The sequence below is a fragment of the Chiloscyllium plagiosum genome, unplaced genomic scaffold (genome assembly GCF_037043375.1).
Source record: "Chiloscyllium plagiosum isolate Xiang-an unplaced genomic scaffold, Cpla_swu_hap1 HiC_scaffold_12, whole genome shotgun sequence".
Lineage (NCBI taxonomy): Eukaryota > Metazoa > Chordata > Chondrichthyes > Orectolobiformes > Hemiscylliidae > Chiloscyllium > Chiloscyllium plagiosum.
In genome coordinates, this window is record NW_028270150.1 from 79,460,775 (window position 1) to 79,482,423 (window position 21,649).

At 38.5% G+C, this 21,649-nt stretch overlaps 1 protein-coding gene across 6 annotated transcripts in view; it reads left to right on the plus strand.

The window, feature by feature from the left end:
- The window catches only part of glra2 (glycine receptor, alpha 2), a 191,360-nt gene extending 175,333 nt beyond the window's left edge, over positions 1 to 16,027 (plus strand). For all 6 annotated transcript variants that reach the window (XM_043700568.2, XM_043700570.2, XM_043700569.2 and 3 more), the window contains one exon: positions 14,525 to 16,027. In XM_043700568.2, coding sequence (XP_043556503.1) covers positions 14,525 to 14,803 — 279 coding nt within the window. In that variant the 3' untranslated portion in view covers positions 14,804 to 16,027. The remainder of the gene's footprint in view (positions 1 to 14,524) is intronic.
- Positions 16,028 to 21,649: the final 5,622 nt, after the last annotated feature.

Here is a 21,649-nt window from a genome sequence, read left to right on the forward strand (position 1 = left end):
TTGTTACACATTCTGTAATTTGGAACAGGGCAGTCTTAAATTCATTACTCTGGTGGTCTAACCCATTGTTACTCAGAAACTGTGTGGTTACTTACTGGAAATGTTAGGACATCTTCAACAAAAGGCCAACCCACATTTAGTGGCAGAATTAGAAATAAAATACCACTGCATCATAAATGCGAAATGTTAGAGGCAAGACATTAGAGTGGGAATAACTCCTCAATCAGTAGCCAAGCAACAAGAAAGCAGTTTTAGAATAAAATAGATTTTATGGTGGGTGGACAAATACTACATTACCTATCATACTGATTAGACTAAATCAATAATTCTGTCAAGAAAGATTAACTATCATGTTATTTACCCACTTCAACTCTATAATTAAAGCATATTACATTATCCCTGTCTTGCTGTCAGCATACTAGGATGTAGGAAGAGAGGTGGACCATTCAGTGCCTCATGCCAGCTGCACCAAGCATCTGAGAGGATTCCCAGGCCTCTCAGAGCCCAATTGAAAGGAGATAATCCCGTCACTTCAGCCTCTCCCAACATGCAACCTTCAGAACAGCACTCTTCTCCTCTCACAGGCCTCTTTACACCCTCAAACTCTCAATCCTCTGGTCAGGTTTCCCACACTCCACAGTGGCTGCATGGGCACAACCTGTTCCCTTTCAGTACTTGCACTGGATCTCCCAGGCATGCCAGCACTTCTTGTTCTCCAACAGCATGAACTAGAGTGGATTCCCTCACAAAATGTCACACTTGATAACCTACTCTCCGAATACGATAATATCTTTTACCAGTTAAGTGCAGATGAAACTGAGTGAGCTTGTTTTCCAGTGGGGAATTTGATAAGAGCTTCAGATACAGCCACATTGTAGTAGGAGCATCAGTTGAAGCCCCATCAAGCATCATACACTCTAAGGTTAGAGTGGTGCTTGAAAAGCACAGCGGGACAAGCAGCATCCAAGGAGCAGGAAAAAATGACGTTTTGGGCAAAAGCCCTTGGAACTTTTGGGCTTTTGCCTGAAATGTTGATTTTCCTGCTCCTCAGATGCTGCCTGACCTGCTGTCCTTTTCCAGCACCACTCTAATCTTGACTCAGATCTCCAGCATCTGCAGTATCCACCTCCGCCATCTTACAGACTAAGTAAAATCTTACATTATAAAAAGCAATGCAGAACGGCAGGCACAGAACTTCACAAGTGAAACAGTCTTTTCTAAATCTGCTTTGCAAAGGAATACTCTTGGAATTAAACTGCTGACTCCAAAGGAGTCCCATTTGCTAATCAGGAAATGACTGATTAGCTAGCAAAGCAGATATGGAAAGATGGTGTTGCTTCTGCCATCACTCCTTGTCCATATTGTGTTAGAAAAGTCTCCATTGACAACAACCCTTCTGGACATAGATGCAGCATTGCTATACATGCCATAGGAATGGCCATTTTTAGATGTTTTGCCAAAGCAGGCATAGCCAATTTCAAATTACTGTTCAAACATTTAAAGATACATCATTTAGTCTGCTGCAGAACAGAACATAATTTGAGGGATAAGAAGAACAAATGGTGAAGCAATAGACCCATGAGATGAGTTATGGTACAAAGAGATCAATAGAAATGGCAGAGAACCTATTTTAAATTAGATTCCGGAAGATGTACTGATCCTTTCAGATGGTGTACCATGGTTGAGACCAGCCATCTTCAGACCATTCTCCATTAATCTGTGGGACTCGAGCATTGCAAAATTCAGAGTAACAGGCCAAATGTGTGCTACACTTTCTTGCAATGAAAAGAGATTGTGGAGACCTTGTATGTGTTTTCTAAACATTACAATTCTTTAGTATGTGTGGGCGCCAGTGCTTTACTGGGGTGGACAAAGTTAGAAATCACACAACACCAGGTTATAATCCAACAGGTTTATTGGAAATATCAAGCTTTCGGAGCATAGGCCTTGCGCCAAGTGAAATGACAAAGTGACAAAGGGGCTACACGTCGAAAACTTGTGATTTCAAATAAACCTGTTGGACTATAACCTGGTGTTGTATGATTTCTAATTCTTTCGTAAGCAGAGCTGTTTGTCCAGCTTTAAACATCTTACATTAGCAGACAACCAAAACACGTAAATCCGAAGCATTGCAAGAGAGTGGGGCAGACAATCTATTGCTCTTGAAACTGAAATTGAAAACAGCTTGAATATGAAGTATCACAAAAATGGTTAGTTGGCCACCAGACGACACTCCAGACAATAGGTTTTCTCCTTCAGAATACAATTGCAGAAATACAAACAATCAATTTACTTGAGTCTGAAACATCAGACTTTACATTTGGATTCAGGGAAAACCATTATTGAAAATCCAGCTGTCTCTTTTCAAGGAAAATAGGTCCTATCTTCAAGAAGGATTAAATCCATGTTCTTATTATACAGAACCTGCCCAGGAGTAAATGCACTCTCAGTTAGATGAGGAAGTCCTTTCCAGTGTAGAAGGCTGGGTCATTACTGAAAACAAGTGAAACTTCAAAGTTTTTGACAGCCAGTAAAGGGACTGCAGAATCAGAGATATCATGGGTTAAGAAGTTAGAAATATCTTCATTCTTGCAAGGAAAAGGTCTTAAAACAAATCCAACTTTTCAGTTAGGATAAATGTAGCCACAGGTAAAGGGAATTACTTTAAGTAAACTTTAGTCATCTAAAGAATTGATCATTGACCGCTATAAGAAAGGAGGAGAACGTGCTCCCATCTAAATCAATGGAGCTGAGGTTGAGAAGGTGGAGAGCATTACGTTCCCAGGAGTGTCGATAATGGACAATCTGTCCTGAACTTCCCATGTAGATGCGACAGTCAAGAAGGCACAATAACGTCTCTTCTTCCTCAGGCGGTTCAGGAAATGCGGCCTGTCCATAAGGATCCTCACCAACTTCTATAGATGCACCAATGAAAGAATACTGTCTGGGTGCATAACAGCAACAACTGCTCTGGCCAGGACCGTAAGTAACCACTGAGAGTTGTGTGCACTGCCCAGACCATCATGTAAGCCAACCTTCCATCCGTGGGCTTCATTTACACAGCCTGTTGCTGCAGAAACATCATCAAAGACCCATCGCACCCCAGTAATGCTCTCCTACAGCCTCTTCCGTTAGGCAGAAGATACAGAAGGTTGAACACACGCACCAGCAGGTTCAAGAACAGCTTCTTCCCTGCCATTATTAGATTGATGAATGGATTCTCTAACTTCAAATAATGTTGATCTCGCTAATATTGATATTGCCAAGCATACACCGTGTGTTTCAACCTATATCTCTCTGACCGAGTGTTATCTTTTTGCTCTATGCTTACTCCTTGCTTACTATGATCTGCCTGTACTGCTCATAAACAAAGCTTTTCACTGTACTTAGGTACACGTGGCAAACAATCAATTTTTACACTGAGTATAACTATTCAGCATGTGCTAAAGGAATTATGTTATCATGGTGTCAGACCACATGGAACTGAAGTCTGGATTTGGTGGACTCCAAGTAAAATGTCCTCACTTACCATCCACTGTATATAGTTTGTACAGGAAAGCCTGTTGCTGTTCATTTTCCAGAGTGCTGATCTCACATTACCACATGTAATGTTCCTGCTTCTAGGCCAGAACCTTTGATCTCAAGTCCCACTCCAGCATCCGACAGCTGCAAAAGGCAAGTCCATGAGGTGGACAAACAGGTTGGACCTAAAAATCCTCCTGACACCAACAGGAAGAATGTGTAAGAGTCGCCTGGTTCATCATGATTGGTGCAGAATGGCACTCTTGCAGTTATCTAGCCATTGGAAACAGGATGATGACCCATTCTGGGAAAAAGTAGTTATGGAAACCAAAATAAGGACATGCATTATTTGCCTTATGCATCATTAGACATGAAAACATCTCTAATTTTCATCTTCTGCCATGTTATTTAGAATTAATGGTTTTGATTTTTTTCAGATAACACCTATTTGTGCTGTGTTGCATTCTTAAAATCTATATTTATTCACCATTGCTTCAGTGAAACTCAGCATCTGCAAAAACATAACCAAATTGTCTCATTAATATTTCTTTGATGGAATTAGTTCTGGTATCAGCAGCAGAAACATACACCTGTCATGAAAAGCTTACTGTACATGGTTGCAGGTTCAATATTTTACGTTTCTTAAAATAGAATTATATTGTAATAAGCAAGAGTAACATCATGACAATGTGATGCCTGTCTTTGTGTTCCCAGGTTTTCATCTTCTTTGATCATGTTTCTTGTTTCTTTGCACTTTCATTTGACTTCTGTTCTCCCTGCCATTCACACATCTTTGGTTTGAATCATAGTAGTCATTAGAATTTCATACTTTGCAGTAGGCAAAGTTGTACTATATCTTTTCTGTAATTCTGTGGGGAATTTATCAGTTTTTCATTTCTGAACGGTATTTCTTTTTAAAGCGAATTACAGATCTGCATGAAAGTGACTTCTGATGTTTTAATGTCATCTCCTTGTCTATCTGCAAGACTTGTGATTGAGGAAATAGTATGACAGTGCATTAGGGACTTCTTTAATTTAGTTCTTCTAGACAACTGTTATCAGTGGATAAAATTCAACAAAACATAGTGTGAATTCCACACATACATTATAAGAACATCAGTCTCCTTGGGACCATAATGCCCATTAAAATATTCTCCTGGAAAATATTGCACTTTAAAGTTCATGCATGTCTAATTAAAATAGTGAACATTTCCTAAGCTTTGGTGAAGTAATGTGTTTGAACATTTTCCTTTCTCCTATTGAAATTGAAGTCTGATGTAATCTGAACTGATAGGTTAAAAGCTGTTCTCTCTTATTGCCTCTTTGACAAAGGGAAGTGTTGGAACTAAATAGCACTCATTTCAGAGACAGAACTTCCTTTAGAGGACTCTTACCTTCAGAAATAGCCCTGTGAAATATATTTTACTCAATAATTTTAGGAATTAGACCCCAGATTAAGAAAAACCTTGCAATGAATTACCATATTGACAAGAAGGACAATCACTAATTAAGAACACGAACTGACAAGGATAATAATACTTAGAATTCAGTAGTCAAGATGTAGCATGCTACAGACAGTCTATCTTTCCACCTTCTGGAAGTATTAGCTCAACACATATTATTCTTCAAAATTTGTCATTCATCCTCCAAGTTCTCACTATTTACTTTGGCTTGTAATTTCCCAATGCTTCCAATTTAAAATGCTGATCTTTGAATTTTAATCCCTTTCTGTCTCAGTCATTTTCTCCATGCCTACAAGTCCCACAGACCTTCAAATTTTTTTGGAATCTTATCTGTTGGGTATCTACACCTAGCAACCATTGTCTGCTTACCTTCAACTGTCAATGGCCTATCCTTCTCTGCCCCTCTCTAAATGCCTCCATTTTGCATTAATTCTTTATAAACCTTATTAAAACACACATTCTTCAGCAAGCTAATGTCTCCTTCTTTGGCTTGTAGTTCACGTTTGTCTGATTGCACCTCTGTGAAGCAGGATGTTTTTATACAATGAAGGCATTATATGAAGGGTTTTTTTGTCATACTCACCTGTACAGGCTTTCCGTCACTATTGGCCAGCATTCAGAATGAGAACTGAGAGTTCAAAATCTTTCTCTGGTTTAATTAAGTACGCACTCATTATATGAATAGCAGAATGCAAAATGGTGTTATATTTAAATGTTTCTATGTTGGATCTAACATCTTAGTTAAATTAAAGGGAAATGTTGTATAATAGGGTGAATAAACCACAATTAATTAGCTTTAGTGTCTAAGTTGATGGGTGTGTGTCTGTTCTAGTGATCTGTCTCTTTGTGAGGTAAATGATTCATTCTGGTACCTTATACAATAGCAAGTTTCCAGTGCCGTGCAAATTCTTCGAGAGCATTTAGAACAGAAACTATAAAATGGTAGGTTATTCAGAACTGAAGGATTGACCTCACTTAAAGTGCATCAAAACTGACAGCCATAGAAAATGCAACCTAAAAGCAAAACTGCAAGAAAAGCCATTGATTTGTTGTTTTGATGGTAACATTTGCAGAAATGGTCTCCAAACGATTGACATAACCACTGGCAAATCTTGCAGTCTCCTATTGTTAAAATGTACTTTGACTTGTACAATCATTGCTGGTCTTACATTTTGGAAAATGGATTATTGGTTAAAAAGAGTAGGGAATGCAATTCAGAAAAGTGTAGAAAAATCCTGGAGTCGCCCACAACAAATTTAAACTTGACTTTTTCAGCTGACTTACTTATGATTTATGTCATGGATATCATCTTGGCACATCTTTCCCAGAAGTCAAGATGTTGTGCTTCCCAGTGTACTGAGAACCCGGGAAATTAGGTTTCTTCTGATTGCTGATGGATGATAATATCACAGCCTTGTGATTCCAAACTGATCAATTGAAACCAAAAAATTGAGGAATTGTAAATCAACTTTAATCTGCCAGCTATTTGGTGATCATGAGTTTTTAATGCGTATTGTCATGACTGTGAACTCAAATACATCAGTTGTTCTGTTTACTTACAAGTAATAAACCTTCAATTGGAAATTTTAATTCTCCAAATGCTCATGTGTGTGTAAATGTACTAAGGCAGCCAAACATGTAATGGAGGAATAAACAGCTTGAAATATTTTTTTCTGTGAGCTCAGAATATTCCTAACTTTAGCTTTACAACCAATGAAGTACCTATACTTTAAAAACATGGTCGCTGTTGTAATGTAGAAAATATATCAGCATTCACAAAGGACATTTTTGCGTGCAGCAACAAATTGCTAAACCATCAGCTTTAGGATGTTGGCAGAGAGATAAAAATTGGCTTCTCTTTAAATTATAGCACAAACATTTTACATCCAGCTGAGAGGGAAAATGGATCTTCCATTCAGTATCTCATGTGAAAGCTGACAGTGTAACATTCCTCAGTATTATCATAGATTATAGATTCAGAAGTAAAAATCAAGAAATAATAAAATGGTCGTCGAATTGTGAGAATAAGATAGCAATTAACATAAAAGAAAATCCAAAATGTAACAGGTTAGTCAGAGGAGAAATGGGATCAAAGTACATAGTTGAGTTATTAAATGAACTTTTTGCATTGTTGTTTATTATGGAATAGAAGTTTGCCAAAGTTGTGATAGACAAGGAGGTTGTTCAGAAGCTGGATGAAGATAGAGAAAGATAAAATATTGAAAGACTGGCAGTTCTTCACATGGATAAACCAACCAATCAGGATGGGTTGTAACCTAGTCAATAAAATGTGGAACTGGAAAGGCACAGCAGGCCAGGCAGCATTGGAAGAGCAGGAAAGTCAGTTTTTCAGGTTGGGACCTTTCATCAGGGCGTAGTGGTATGATGGCATACTGACTTCTACATCGCTGAGGCCTGACACCAAACCTCTGACACCTTCTCCTACCGTCCCCTCGATCATGACCCCACTTCTCATACCAAACCATCATCTCCCAGACCATCAACAACCTCATCACCTTGGGAGATCTCCCATCCACAGCCTCCAACCTGATAGTTCCCCAAATCTGCACTGGCCTTTTCTATGTTCCTTTCTCTGGGTTGTATCCTAACATGCCAAGAGTAATGAGAGTAGACTTTTTGTAAATACTCTGTAGGTACAGGGATAATATGAATGGTCTGGAGAATTGCAAATTTTACACCATGTGGCTATTACAGGGTAGTTGTGTTGTCATTAGTAGTGGGGAGGCTTTAAGAGAGAACAATATAGGTGAAAATTAACAGCCATTTGGACAAAATGAGAGCATAGGGTGGATTTGTTTAGGGTCAATCAGGTTTATGAACTTGGTTGTGCTTTTTGATGAGCTAACAGAGAGAATGGATGAGAACAGTGCAGTTGATGTTCTTAATGTGGAGTTTCAAATGGCATTTGACAAAGTACTACATATTAATCCTGTTGGAAAAATTAGAAGAAAGTTGGCAGTAGCAACATGGATTCAAAATTAACTAAAATTAGAAAACAGAGTTCTGGTGAATGGCTATATTTTGAGAGAGGAATACAGTGACATTTCCCACAGTTTGGAACAAAGACCACTGCTGCTTCTGATAGACATTCATGACTTGGATTTAGATTGTGGGACATAACTCTGAAATTTGCCGTTGACGTGGAGCTTAGAGAAGTTGTAAAGAGTAAGGAAAATAGTAATGAACTTCATAAGGATAGAAGCAGACTGGTGGAATATGAGAAAACCTGTCAGCTGAAATTTTCAACTTTAAAGTACAAGGCTATATATTCTGATACGAAGAAACCAAATATATCAAATGGTACAAGTTTAAGGGCAAAACACAGAGTTAATGGTAATACTAAGCAGTTAATAATATATGGGATTCTGACCTTTACAAATGACATTATAGAGTACTGAAATTAAGTCTTCATGCTAAATATACATAAAATACCACTTCAGTATCAGCTAGAATATTTTTCCAGGCACCACACCTTAGGAAAGACACAAAGGCTTTGAAGACAGTACAGAAGAGATTTACTGTAATATTGGATGAGCAATTTACATAGATATAGCTATAGAACTGGGGTTGTTCTCCAGAGAGCAGAAGGGAATAGAGATTTGATAGCAGTATTGAGTAAATAAAGAGAAACTGTTTCCACTGTCTGCAATGTTGATAACATGGGGAAATAGGTTTAAGGTGTTTGACAACAGAGATGATTCCAATGAATGTTTAAGTTTTGGAAGGAATGCCTGATGGGATAAAGGATGCAAACTTAATATGAACCTTCAGAGAGGAATTGGATAAACAATTGAAGGTGTCAGCATTACTGGAGTATCGAGAAAGTGCAGCAGAACAGCAATAATGAGATTGTTCTTTAAAAGAGCCACAGCATCTTCAAGGGACTGAATGGTCTCCTTCTGTGCTGTACTATTCTACGAAGCCTCAGCATCACACTTTAGGAATCACATGGCTGTGTCTCTGCGTTTTATCTGATTAATCTCCATGGGATCTTTGTTACAATACAAAATATAGAAATGCAAGTTGTTATTAAACTATAATTTGCCTAAACAAATACAGTTACCTTTCAGCTTTGCGGTAAATTAGAGGAAATGTTATGATGAGAAATATCGCCTTTCTGCAGCTGGTGCTTGTACCTAACACAATCTCATGCATCCAAAGATCATGACTAACAGAGCCAGCTGATGAGCTGTTTGAAAAGTTGTTGTCCAGTATGTTTTGCTTCCACTGTGAAAGAAATATACCACAAAGTAGAGCATTGTCCTCCAAATGCCTTGAACGAGTCCTGAATTCAACTCTGTCAATCACTAGGGCATTGTTATATTTGCACCACTGGTTTTAACACACTCAGAATGTTGTAAGCATTTCAATGGTAGCAAAATGGCTTGGTAGGAATTATCATCTCCAGATGGCAAGGATTTCTCCTCCTTTAACACCTGCTGTCATTAACTCAGGATTCAAATTGGAATTTTGTTTATAATTCTCAGCAGATTGATTCCAATATATTTCCCACCTTCTGTGCATTGTAAGCATTTTATGAGTTCTTTATTGGTGTACAAACCAAATTACAAGTCTATTGTGTATACCAAGTATCTCCCCTTTGGAAAGGAACAATTGCTGGATTTACTGTAAATATTGAATAGTTGCCTGGCAAGCAAGATGTTAATCCATAAAAGCTTACTTTATTTGATTATGACTGCTTACTCAGTTAATTGGAATACCCTGCTGAATAGATGATGTAGTGGTTGAAATGTGATAGGAGATTACTAGCAATATCCTTGGGCGGTCATTTCAATGCAATATTGATATCATGGGGATAAATACAACCGGAGTTACTAAATATGTACAGCCCTAAATGTAATAGCTTTTCACTAGAGGTTTGTTTGGCTTTGAAATTTTGATTTATTTTAATGTAAGTAGTACTTAATATTTTGGTTGCTTTGAATTCAATATCATTTACATCCATTTCATAATTAGATTCTCAAGATCACACCCTGCCTCATACAATATTCTATTCTGTTGTTCAAGTTTCTCCTCTCCATTATGTCTATTCTGAAGATGCCACTTACCATTGGAATGCCTCTGACATGACCTCCTCTTTCCTTAAACAAAGGGTCCCCACACATGGGTGTTGGCAGGAAACGGGTTCGACCCATCTCAAGCACTTCTGCCTTCACTCCTTCTGTTCCCTCCTGGAAAAATAATAGATTTCCCTTGTCCTCGCTTTCTATCCCATTGGTCTCTGTATTCAAAAGCTCATGTTCTGCCATTTCCCCAATCTCCAGCAGGATGCCAACACCAAATGTAATGCAACACCTCTAATTAAGAAAGGAGGGAGGCAAAAGAAAAGGAACCATGGGCTGGTTAGCCTGACCTTGGTTGTTAGTAAGACTTTAGAGTCCGTTACTTAGGAGGAGATTGCAGAATGCTTGGAAGTGCACGGTAAAATAGGGCAGAGTCTGCACAGCTTCATCAGAGGGAGTTCATGACTGACCAATCTTTTGGAATTCTTTGAGGAGTTAACAAGCAAGTAAGGCAAAGGAGAGCCAGTGGACATGATCTATTTGGATTTCCAGAAGGCCTTTGATAAGTTGTGCACAGGAAGCTGCTATATAAGATAGCCCATGGTTAGGGGCAAGGTACTGGCATGCATAGAGGATTAACTGACTGGCAAAAGCAGAGAATGGGGATAAAGGGATCTTTTTCAGGATGGTAGCCACTGACTAATGGAATTCCACACAGATCCATGTTGGGACCAGAACGTTTCACGTTATACATTAATAGCCCAGATGAAGGAACTGAGGACATTGTTGGTAAGTTTGCAGATGTCACAAAGATAGATGGAGAGACAGGTCATGTTGAGGAAGAGGGGAGGCTGCAGAAAGACTTGGACAGGCTTGGAAAGTGGACAAAAAAGTGACAGGTTGAATACAATGTAGTAAAACTTGAGATTATGCACTTTGGTTGGAAGAAAAGGTGTAGAAAGGTTTAGGAAAGCTGAAACACAAAGAGATTAGGGAGTCATAGTTCAGGATTTTCTTAAGGTTAACATTAAGTTTCAGTTGACAGTAAGGAAAGTAAATGCAATATTAGCAATCATTTCAAGAGGGCTAGAATAGAGAGCAAAGATGTACTGCTGAAGCTGTATGAGGTTCTGATCAGACCACATTTATAATATTGTGAGCAGTTTTTAGATTAGATTAGATTCCCTACAGTGTGGAAACAGATCCTTCAGCCCAACAAATCCACACCAACCCTCCAAAGAATAACCCTCCCAGACCCATTCCCCTACATTTACTCCTGACTAATGAACCTAACACTATGGGCAATTTAGCATGGCCAATTCACCTAACCTGCACATCTTTGGATTATGGGAGGAAACTGGAGCACCCGGAGGAAACCCACGCAGACACGGGGAGACTGTGCAAACTCCACACAGACATTCACCCACGTGAAGTTTTGCGCCTGTGTTTTCGGAAAGAAGTGCTGGCATTGAAGGGGGTCCAGAGGAGGTTTATTACAATGATTGCAGGGATGAAGGGCTTATTATATGGGGAGCAGTTGAGGACTCTGGGTCGGTACTGACTGGAGGTTAGAAGAATTAAGGAGGATCTGATTGAAACTTACAGATGACTGAGTGGCCAGGATATAGTGGATGTGGAGTAGTAAGAGACACTAGGACCTGAGCATATAGCCTCAGAGTGAAGGGACAACCCTTTAGAACTGAGATGGGGAGGAATTTCTTTAGCCAGAGGGTAGTGAATCTGTGGAACTCCTTGCCACAGAGGGCTGTGGAAGACACGTCACTGAGCGTATTTAAGACTGAGATAGATTCGTGATTAGTAAATGGATCAAGAGTTGCAGGGAGAAGGCAAGAGAATGAGGTTGTGAAGCAGATCTGTCATAATCAAATGGCAGAGCTGATTGGTGGGCCAAACAGCTGAACATGGTCTTATGATCTTATGGCCCCTCTCCTCCACAGCCAGCATTGAACAGGGACCATTCACTCTCCGATGCCTTGGTCCACTCCTCCATCAGTCCTTACACTTCCTCACTCCCCCTGTGGAGCTTTCCAACACAATCATAGATGCAAAATTTCACCATCTCCCTCCTCACTGTCCAAGGCCCTAAATGCTCTTTCAAGGTAAAGGAGCTGCATTTAGTTGCATTTCTCTCAATCTGGTCATTGTTCACAATGTGGTCTCTTTCACATTGGTGAGAACAAATGCAGACTGCTTTGTAGCACAGCTGCACTTCGTATGTAAAAATGACCCCTTACCTTCCAGTTGCTATCTTGCTCCCAGGCTCAAATTTCCATGCTGGGCCATCTGCAGACTTAAAACAAGGTACAAGAATAACACCTCATTTTCTCTTTAGCCACTTTACAGCCTCTGGTACTCAATATCAAGTTCCACAAATTCAGAGCTTAATCTTTATCCTCCATTTCTCTTACATCCTCTTCCTTCCTCTTTGGTCATATTTTGTTTGTATCTTGTTGGCTTTACTTTCAGCAGCAGATCAATTTCCTCCTTCCAACACCTTCAGTTACACCCATTTAGCATTTCTATTTCTCCTTCGTCACCATTAGTGCCCACTTTCGTTTTTACCTTGGGCACCCTCACCAAAAGTTTTGCCCACTCCTTCCTCTCCCCTCTGGCGACTAGTTAAAAAATACAATTTTCCAGCCTATTTCAGTTCTGAAGAAGAATCACATCAGACTCAAAATATTCTGTTTCTTTCTCCACAGATGTTGCCAGATCAGCTGAGTTTCTCCAGCACTTTCTATTTCAGATTTGCAGCGTCTTCAGTATTTTGCTTTTCTTCAAGTCTGCTAACCTTCATTCACAATGAGGGCCTTCAGATTGACAATGTTTTTGATTATTTAATCAAGCGATTGATTTATTTTTGAACAAAATCTCATAAAACACAATTAGCCTAAACACCACTGAACAAATGTGGTTTTTGTGGAATCATTTGTCCATCCTATTCTTTTATTAATTGTCGTGTTAAACTATGTAGCAAAGTTGCTGAGTTCTGAAAAAGATATCATCAGGAAAATATTGCTTCCAAAACAGAAAATCTTCATGTAAACAACCAAACTGGCTCTGCTGGACTAAGATTGAATCAATCCTTTACCTTCTGATATTTTTCAAATGTTGAAACAATGAATTTAAAGACATTATTTTGACCCAGGATGCTACCTAATGTTGTGTTTAGGTTCTATAGAAGTTGTCAATCATTACATTATTCAAATCAAGTTTGTTCAAACTGGTGGTTTCCTTCTTTTGTTTCAAATGCTCCTCTAAGTTCCAATATTTAATTCTACTTCATTCAATTTAATATATTGTTAACTGCACATGAAGTGTACATGTGCACATGATGTAGTGTAGGGGAGGCAATGCCTAGTGGTATTATCACTAGACTATTAATTCAGGAACTCAGCTAATGTTCTGGAGTCCCCATGGCCGATGATGGAATTTGAATTCAATAATAGAATCTAGAACCATTGTCAATTGTTGGAAAAACCCATCTGGATTACTAATGTCCTTTAGGGAAGGAAACTGCCATCCTTATCTGGTCTGGTCTACATGTGACTCCAGACCCACAGCAACGTGGGTGACTCTTAACAGCCGTGCAGGCAGAGATGAGCAATAAATGCTGGCCTAGTTAGCGATGCCCCCTCCCATGAATAAATAAAAAAACACTAGACGGGGGAGACCAAATGTGGATTGGGTGATTGGATTGTTGAACACCTCTTACCTGCAAGCATGAACCTTCCAACTGCGTGTCATTTTGATACTTTATTCTACTCCCATTTTGACCTCTCTGTTATTGCTCTCTTAGACTATCACTGATTACCTTAGTGGAAGGCCAATAATGAATGGCTCACCTTCAGACTGGGGAGTTCATGGTCTCCCAGGTGCAATATTACATGTTCTGTTCATCGGTCAGATTTCCAATATTTGCAATATTTTAAGAACAATTTTGCCCAGCTATCTGTGAAAACAATGTGGGCCTGGTGTTGAATCTGGGTCTCAGTTATTCTGTGCAAAGCAGTAGCAAGCTAAGTGGTGCATTTATCAAATTGTCCATAAGAGTGGTTAAGAGGAATGTTCCATTTGTTCAAATTCATAAAGAAAAGATTATAGGAGGCTCCCATGTCGGATGCTGCTTTGAGGACTGGTATCATTTGCAGTTTTCCCAGCTGGTAATTTCTTTACTTAAACTCCAGTCTCCAGTAAGAAGACAGATTCTTTAACAAAATGAAAATAACTTTTGGATCTAAGAATGTTGATCCCAGCAGGTAATGTGAAAATTTCAAGTTCTCAAGGTAGTTGCAAGCATGGGATTCAATATGCTCAGCAATAATAAAAAGAAAATTACAATTAGATGATTTGCCCAGATACTTCCTCAGGACACAAATGATGTGTATACGTAGAGATCAGGTTGTCACCTTGTCAGATTTGCTTCTGCTGCCTTCTCAGCTGCTCTGTTCTGTCATCTCTTTGCTCCCATAGGATGAAGAACTGGTCCGGGAGAGTCGCTTTAACTTCAGTGGATATGGGATGGGTCATTGCCTTCAAGTCAAAGATGGCACAGCTGTCAAAACAGTGGCTCCAAATCCTCCACCACCACAGCCCAAGGATGCAGAGGCCATCAGAAAGAAGTTCGTTGACAGAGCAAAAAGAATTGACATGATATCCCGTGCTGCCTTCCCTCTAGCATTCCTCATTTTTAACATCTTTTACTGGATTACGTACAAAATTATACGGCATGAAGCTGTCCATCAGCAGTAGGCAACATTCCACCAGAAGGTCTCCCTTCACTTGGACTGCTCATGACCAAGTTATGCTAAGTTGTCTTTGTTATTTGCTGACTGTGTTTCTCACCAAGTGACTAACCTAGATTGAAAGAAGGCTGAAAATGTTTGCATTCTACTTGGCCAGCATTAGAATGCTACAATATTAAAACTTGCCATAATGCACTATTTTGCCCATTGGGACATGTTCTTCCAGTGTCTAACTTTGGCTGATAATTTTCCCCTGTAAACCTATCCAGGCCAGTTCTGGCAAACTGTGGTAAAGGAGCCAAGTGTTCCAGGTTAGAGGCCAGGCCTTTGAGTGGGGAAGAGAGGTTGGGTGTGGTGACTGGTGGTGGCATGGAGATGGTAGAGGAAGAAAGCATCTAGAAGAATAAAGCAAGTCTACAGTTGTTTCATATTTTTAAGGAACGGTAGTTTTTATGGACATGCAACAGAAACAAGATCACACTTTTTTTTTCAAAGATTGGTATGTTTACAATGGTTCCAGTACAATGAATCAAGAGTGGACCAAAATTTTACAAGAAATCACTGCCTTTATATTAAAACAATGTCCAACTGAGCTACATTTCATTGTCATGTAGATGTTAGATATTCACCAGAGTCATTCTGTGCTTTGAAAAATTATTTCTACATATATATATATGTATATGAAAAAAACATATACTTTGATATTCTAATAGAACATTTTAAAATTTTCACACTTCAGGAAGATATTAATCATTAACTTGAAGTAGTAAAATGATGTTTTATGTTGTGTAATTTATTTAAAGGCATATATTCAGATTGCATACACTTCTTAATTTTTTCTTTGAATTTTTAGGGAGTTGTGCTTTAAAAACACTCTGTTGCTTTGTTTCATATGTATGTCAAAGTGCCAAACTGTAAATATCTTGTTGTGTGACTTTCACCACTGTATAATTAACAAGATGGTTGTTTCCTTAATGCTGTAGCTCAGTTTAGCCTTGTAAAGGTCTTAATGCTGTAGCTTTTTATGTTAGTAATAAGTGAAACCAATAGCATTTAGACAGGTTATTGTGTCAAAGAATATTAAACACTCCTAATTTATTCCTAAATCTACTTCTGATATAAAATGTTTATTGTTCTTCAATTTGAATGCAATTGGAAAAACAATTAACCTTTCTTTGCTGGTGTGAGGTTATTTTGATCAAAGGAAGACTATTAAAGGAGATTAGGAGTAGATATGTTTTTATTTGGAAACTGAAAGACTGGTGATGTATTTTTTTCATTTAGCTTCACTTTCGCATATCCCTTAAAGAATAATGTCTAGGTCAGTAAATCAAACCTTCCAGAAATAAGAATCTGTTCACATCTACCTAGCCGCAATGTAAATAAAGTGGCTACAATTTATTTTGTTCCTTTTTCAAAATAACTTAAACCCCTTTCTGCCTCTGCCAAACAGTCATATAGCATGGAATCTGACCCTTCAGCCCAACCAATCCATGCCAACCATAATCCCAAACAATCCCGTCTGCTTGCATATCCCTCCAAACATTTCTTATTCATGTACTTGTCCAAATGTCTTTTAAATGTTGTAACTGTACACACATCCACCACTTCCTCTGGAAGTTCATTCCACACATGAATACTCACCATGTAATAAAATTGTCCCTTTTGTCTTTTTAGATCTTTCTCTTCTCACCATAAAAATGTGCCCCTTAGTCTTGAAATCCCTCACTCCAAGGAAAGGATGCCTACCATTTACCCCTCATGATTTTATAAAGCTCTATCAGGTCAACCCTCAACCTCCTACGTTACAATGAAAGAGACTCCCAGCCTATCCAATCTATCCTTATAACTCAAACCCTCCATTCCTGCAACATCCCAGTAAATCTCTTCTGGATCCTTTCCAATTTAATAATATCCCTCCTATAGCAGGGTGACCAGAACTGGACGCAGTACTCCGGAAGAGACTTCACAAATATCCTGTTCAAAATCACCATGACTTCCTAACCCCATACTCAAAGTCTGAGCAATGAAAGCAAGTGTGCTAAACACCTGCTTAACCACCCTGTTTACATGTGACACAACCTTCAAAAGATTATGTATCCGAACCCCTAGGTCTTTCTGTTCTACAACACTCCTTAAGACCCTACTTTTATCTGTATAAGTCCTGCCCTTGTTTGTTTCACCAACATGCAATACCTCGTATTTATCCAAATTGAACTCCACCTGCCACACTTCAGGCCATTGACCCAATGATTTAGATCTCTTTAATAACCTTCTTCACTGTCCGCTATACCATCAATTTTGGTGTCATCTGCAAAATTACTAACCAGGTTTTCTATATTCTCAACCAAATCATTTATATAAATGACAAACAAGAGTGTAATGTACTGCAAAAATCATCTGGTAACACAATCTTGGTAACACAAGTAGTTTCCAATGTTGAAAACCAGAAGACATTAGATTGCTGGCAAAACAATGTGTTATCCATCAAAATTAAATTTCTGCCAACTTATCCCACTCAAAAGAGTGCATCGTTGGATCATTTATATCAATTAATATACAAAACTGTGTCGGAAGAAACCTTTGTACTGAACTCAGAATAAAAGCGTAGGGTGGAGAAAGTGGTTATATCATTTAGCCTAATTCTCTGGTCATCAACTCCATTCCATCACAAATATAGGACAGAATCAGCACCTTTCATGTTCAAATTCCATACATTATTACTGCTTTCATAGTTGCAAGCAAGTAAATCTTCTTTAATAAGTTTCATGCACAGACGATTTTGCATATCTGACCAGGACGTTCTTGGAACTTCACAGAAGAGGATGTGGCGAAGTATAGAAAAAGAAATTCCATGCAAGATAGAAGGTGTTAGATATGATATACTGGGCAATTTATTTCACTACTTTAAATTGTAGGTGGTATGGATAAAGCACATTATGGGAATAGGTAGATAATTCTCTGTACATAATATCAAGGAACAATCCTTACTGAAAAAGAAAATAAAGTATTATGACAATTATGTTATAATTTGATTCCTCATTCTACTGATCAGGTTAGTCTCTAATTTGCCAAAACTCAATTATAATATTTTGGAGACAGATTAAGATGGATATAAGCTTTTGGCTGGATTTTGCTGTCCCAATACAGGGTAAACACACATTAGATGATAGTGCAGGAAGCAAGAGATGGGGCCCAATTCTGAGATCCCTATTAACATTCTTGTTATGTAACATTTTTAAAGGTATGGGTCACAAATCCACGCACAGCAATCCAAATGCTACTGACTGCATTGTAGGGAAAGTGGTTTCAGATGTCCTGTAATTTTCATGGAGTTAGCTTTAAAGTTTCCTGAAGGAGGTATGGTTGGGACGAGTTAAGAGATATTGTGAAGTATGGATGAAACCCATTCTGGAGACAGGAATCTTTTTAATGTGTAATTTTAAAATGTTTATAACTTTGCATGCTACTATGTAATGCTATATGCTAAATGGTAAAGCCTTCAGGTTCATGAGCTTAATTTATCCAGTTCTTCTTTGTTAGACATGATTGAGTTAAATATTTTGCTATGTCAGTTTCATGCTGTGCTTTGATATTTTCATGGATTGTCAGGTCAACTAATGTTTAGCCCTTGAAGCATTGTAAGAAATGATTGAGTTCTTTAATTGACAGGTCAGCCACTTCTTCAACTTTTCAAGCAGATCTTCATCTCTTCTACCACTTGAAAGCTTTAATTTATTTAACCCTGGTGGTTTTGTGGACACAGTTGTATGATGAAAGCTGCTTATGAATGCTTAGTGGACACCTGAACCACTAGTAAATTCAGTCCAGCAGGCATTATTGCTACTGTTGTCAAGTGGGCTAAGAGGTTTGTTTAGATTGACAGATTTATGAGCTCCTTAGTAGACTTTATTGTTTGAAAGTGTTTTGTGGAGTTCAAAGATTTACAATGATATTGTAGAGCTTATGTGTTCTGACCATAATAGGGAATATGGGAATGTGGAGGAGCATGGAGGATATAGAAGGGCTCAATGTGTTTATGGAGGGGGCAAGGGGTTGCTGTGAAATGACTGGGACTGAGGAGGTTATGGATGAGAGAGTGAGGGGTAATGGTTAGGCTGCTTAACACAGAACTGAACTATGGTCCCAGTGAATAGAGGCAGGCATTCTATCCTTCTGTTCTTCCTTGGGATTTCCGATCTTCAGCACTGCCTTTTAGAAGCTGCAGCCCAGGTTTCAATCCAACCCCACCACCCATCATTCAAATAGAATGGGTGGTAAATGCCTTGCAGGAGACAGGCTTGCAAGATTAGGAACTCTCCCAACACATGTTTCCTGTCCCAAAGGGAAAAGTCCAGCTTTTTGATTTTTAAAAATTATTATTATGTATTTTTCAATATGCCACTATGTCCATTTCTGAGAGGATAGCTGGAAAGAAACTGTATTGACTGATGTGGGAATCCAGAACAAGGAGACATCATCTTAAAATTAGACCTAAGCTATTCAGGAGTGATGTCAGAAAGCACTTCTTCAGACTAAAATGTTGGCAATTATGGAACTGACAATTCATACCCACACACACCAAAAGCTGTTGAGGTTAGCCTTTAAATGAAAATATCAAATCTTAGATTGATAGATTCTGATGAGGTTGAGTTCATTTATTGATTAGCTGTTACATAATTAGATGTTTGAACACATTTGATAGGCTGGGTAGACTTTTCTGTTCCTTTGTTCCCAGCTATCAAGTCAGTCCTTGAATGAACTAGGTGGAAAAATATAAATGCATGCAGTTTCATTTTGGATGGAGGGGGGCATATGTTCACCATAAGACTCTTGAATGTGACAAAGACAAATGTCGGTGATCGCAGCCTCTTACTTACCAAGCATGACTAAACAACAGTGTTTTTGATATCTCCCAACTTGTTTATCTTCAGAATTTTTTTAATTTGAATCTGTCCAGCATTAGCAAAAGAAAAGAGGAAAATAAATTGGAATACCTGGAATTGTATTTTGGCATTGACGAGTGCAATCTCAGGATAAAGGATAAGAGATTCACTTGGTAAAAGTTACAAATCTGATTACCCTGTGGCAAATTCACTGCCAGCCAGACCCATTTCATCCCAGCCAGATACTGGTCTGTGTTTTTAGTGTATTTCATTACAACTTGTTGGTTTAGAATAACTAAATAAATATCTTTTTAGGAATAAATGAAAAGCAATAAGGATAACCACTGGCAGAATTAATAAATTCTCCATTAGGTTTGAAAACACTGGATTATGGGAATTGTTTTTAGAAAAATGGGAATCATAACAGTCTTCTAGAGGGATATTAACAGTGAAAAGGGTTAGGATAAGGCTTACTAAGGAACAATAGGATCAATTGGGACCAATATGGGGATCAATTGATAGAGGCAGTAGGCATGAGGTGGGTTACACTAAAATCAGATAAACATAACAAGTCATTAAAAGGACTGATCTCTCTTAAGGTGGATAAATGTACTGTATCTGAAATTGCTGAGAAAAGTAAGGTATCAGCCATAATCTTCCAATCCTCCGTACTTACAGGAATTGTCCTGGAGATTACAAATGTTGCAACCATTTCAACAAGTGGAGTAGAATCCACCTGGGAATTATCGTTAAATATCAGTAGTGGGAAGGCTTTAGTAAATAATCAGGAGGAAAAAGTTAATGCCCATTTGTACAGGTATGATCTAATAAGAGAGAGTCAGTATGGATTCATCAATGGGAAATTGTATTTGACTAAGGTGGTCAAGCGCTTTGCTGAGGGTGAGTGCAGTTGTTGTGTATATGAGCTTTCAAAAGGCATTTAATTTGGTACCAGATGTTTGGCTTGTCAGTAAATTTAAAACCCATGGGATAAAAAGGCAAGCAGCAGCATGAATGCAAAGTCGACTAAAGGATAGAAAACAATGTCTTGCACTAGGTAGCTGTTTTCAGACTACAGGAAGAGTTTTAGCAGTGCTCCTGATTGGTCTCATATAGGTTGCTGCTATTTTTAATCTACGTTAACGACATAGACCTGTGGTCATATGGTGTAGTTTTAAAATTCACGTGCTTTAACACTGCTATCAAATCACCTGCTGATCTTTTTTTCCTTTAAGGAGCACACACTCCGCTTTTTCAGTCAACTCATGGCACTGTAAGCATGTTCCCTCCAGACCCTTGGCTCTTTCTGAAGGTAAGGTGCCCTGAATGTGATACAATATGAGGAACCTAACTAACATTTTATACAAGTTTAACAACATTCTGGCTTTTGATCTCTATACCTCTATTTATAATGTCAAAAGTCACACAACACCAGATTATAGTCCGAAAGGTCTATTTGAAATCACAAGCTTTCGGACAGCTGTCCCTTCGTCAGGTGATTCCACCCGATGAAGGGACAATGCTCCGAAAGCTTGTGATTTCAAATAAACCTGTTGGATTATAAATTAGTGTTGTATCTCTTTGGATTTGTCCACCCCTGTCCAACGCAAGCATCTCCAAATCATGGCTACCATTTATTTATAATGTCCAAGATCCCATTTGCTTCATTCCTTATTTGTTTAACCTCCAATTCTCACGTGTTCTAGATACATAGACATTTGGAACAGCAGTAGGCCATTCAGCCTTTCAAGTCTGCTCCATCATTCAACATGAAGAACTGATCATGCAAATCGGTACTCTGTTTCTGCTTTATCCCCAGATGTTTTGACCCCTTTAACACTAAGATCTACATCTGTTTCCTTCCTGTAAACTTCCAAAGTTTTGATCTCAATCAATTTCTGCGGCAGAGAATTCCACAGCTTCACCTCTCTCCATTTGAAGAAATTTCACCTCATCTCAGTAGTAAA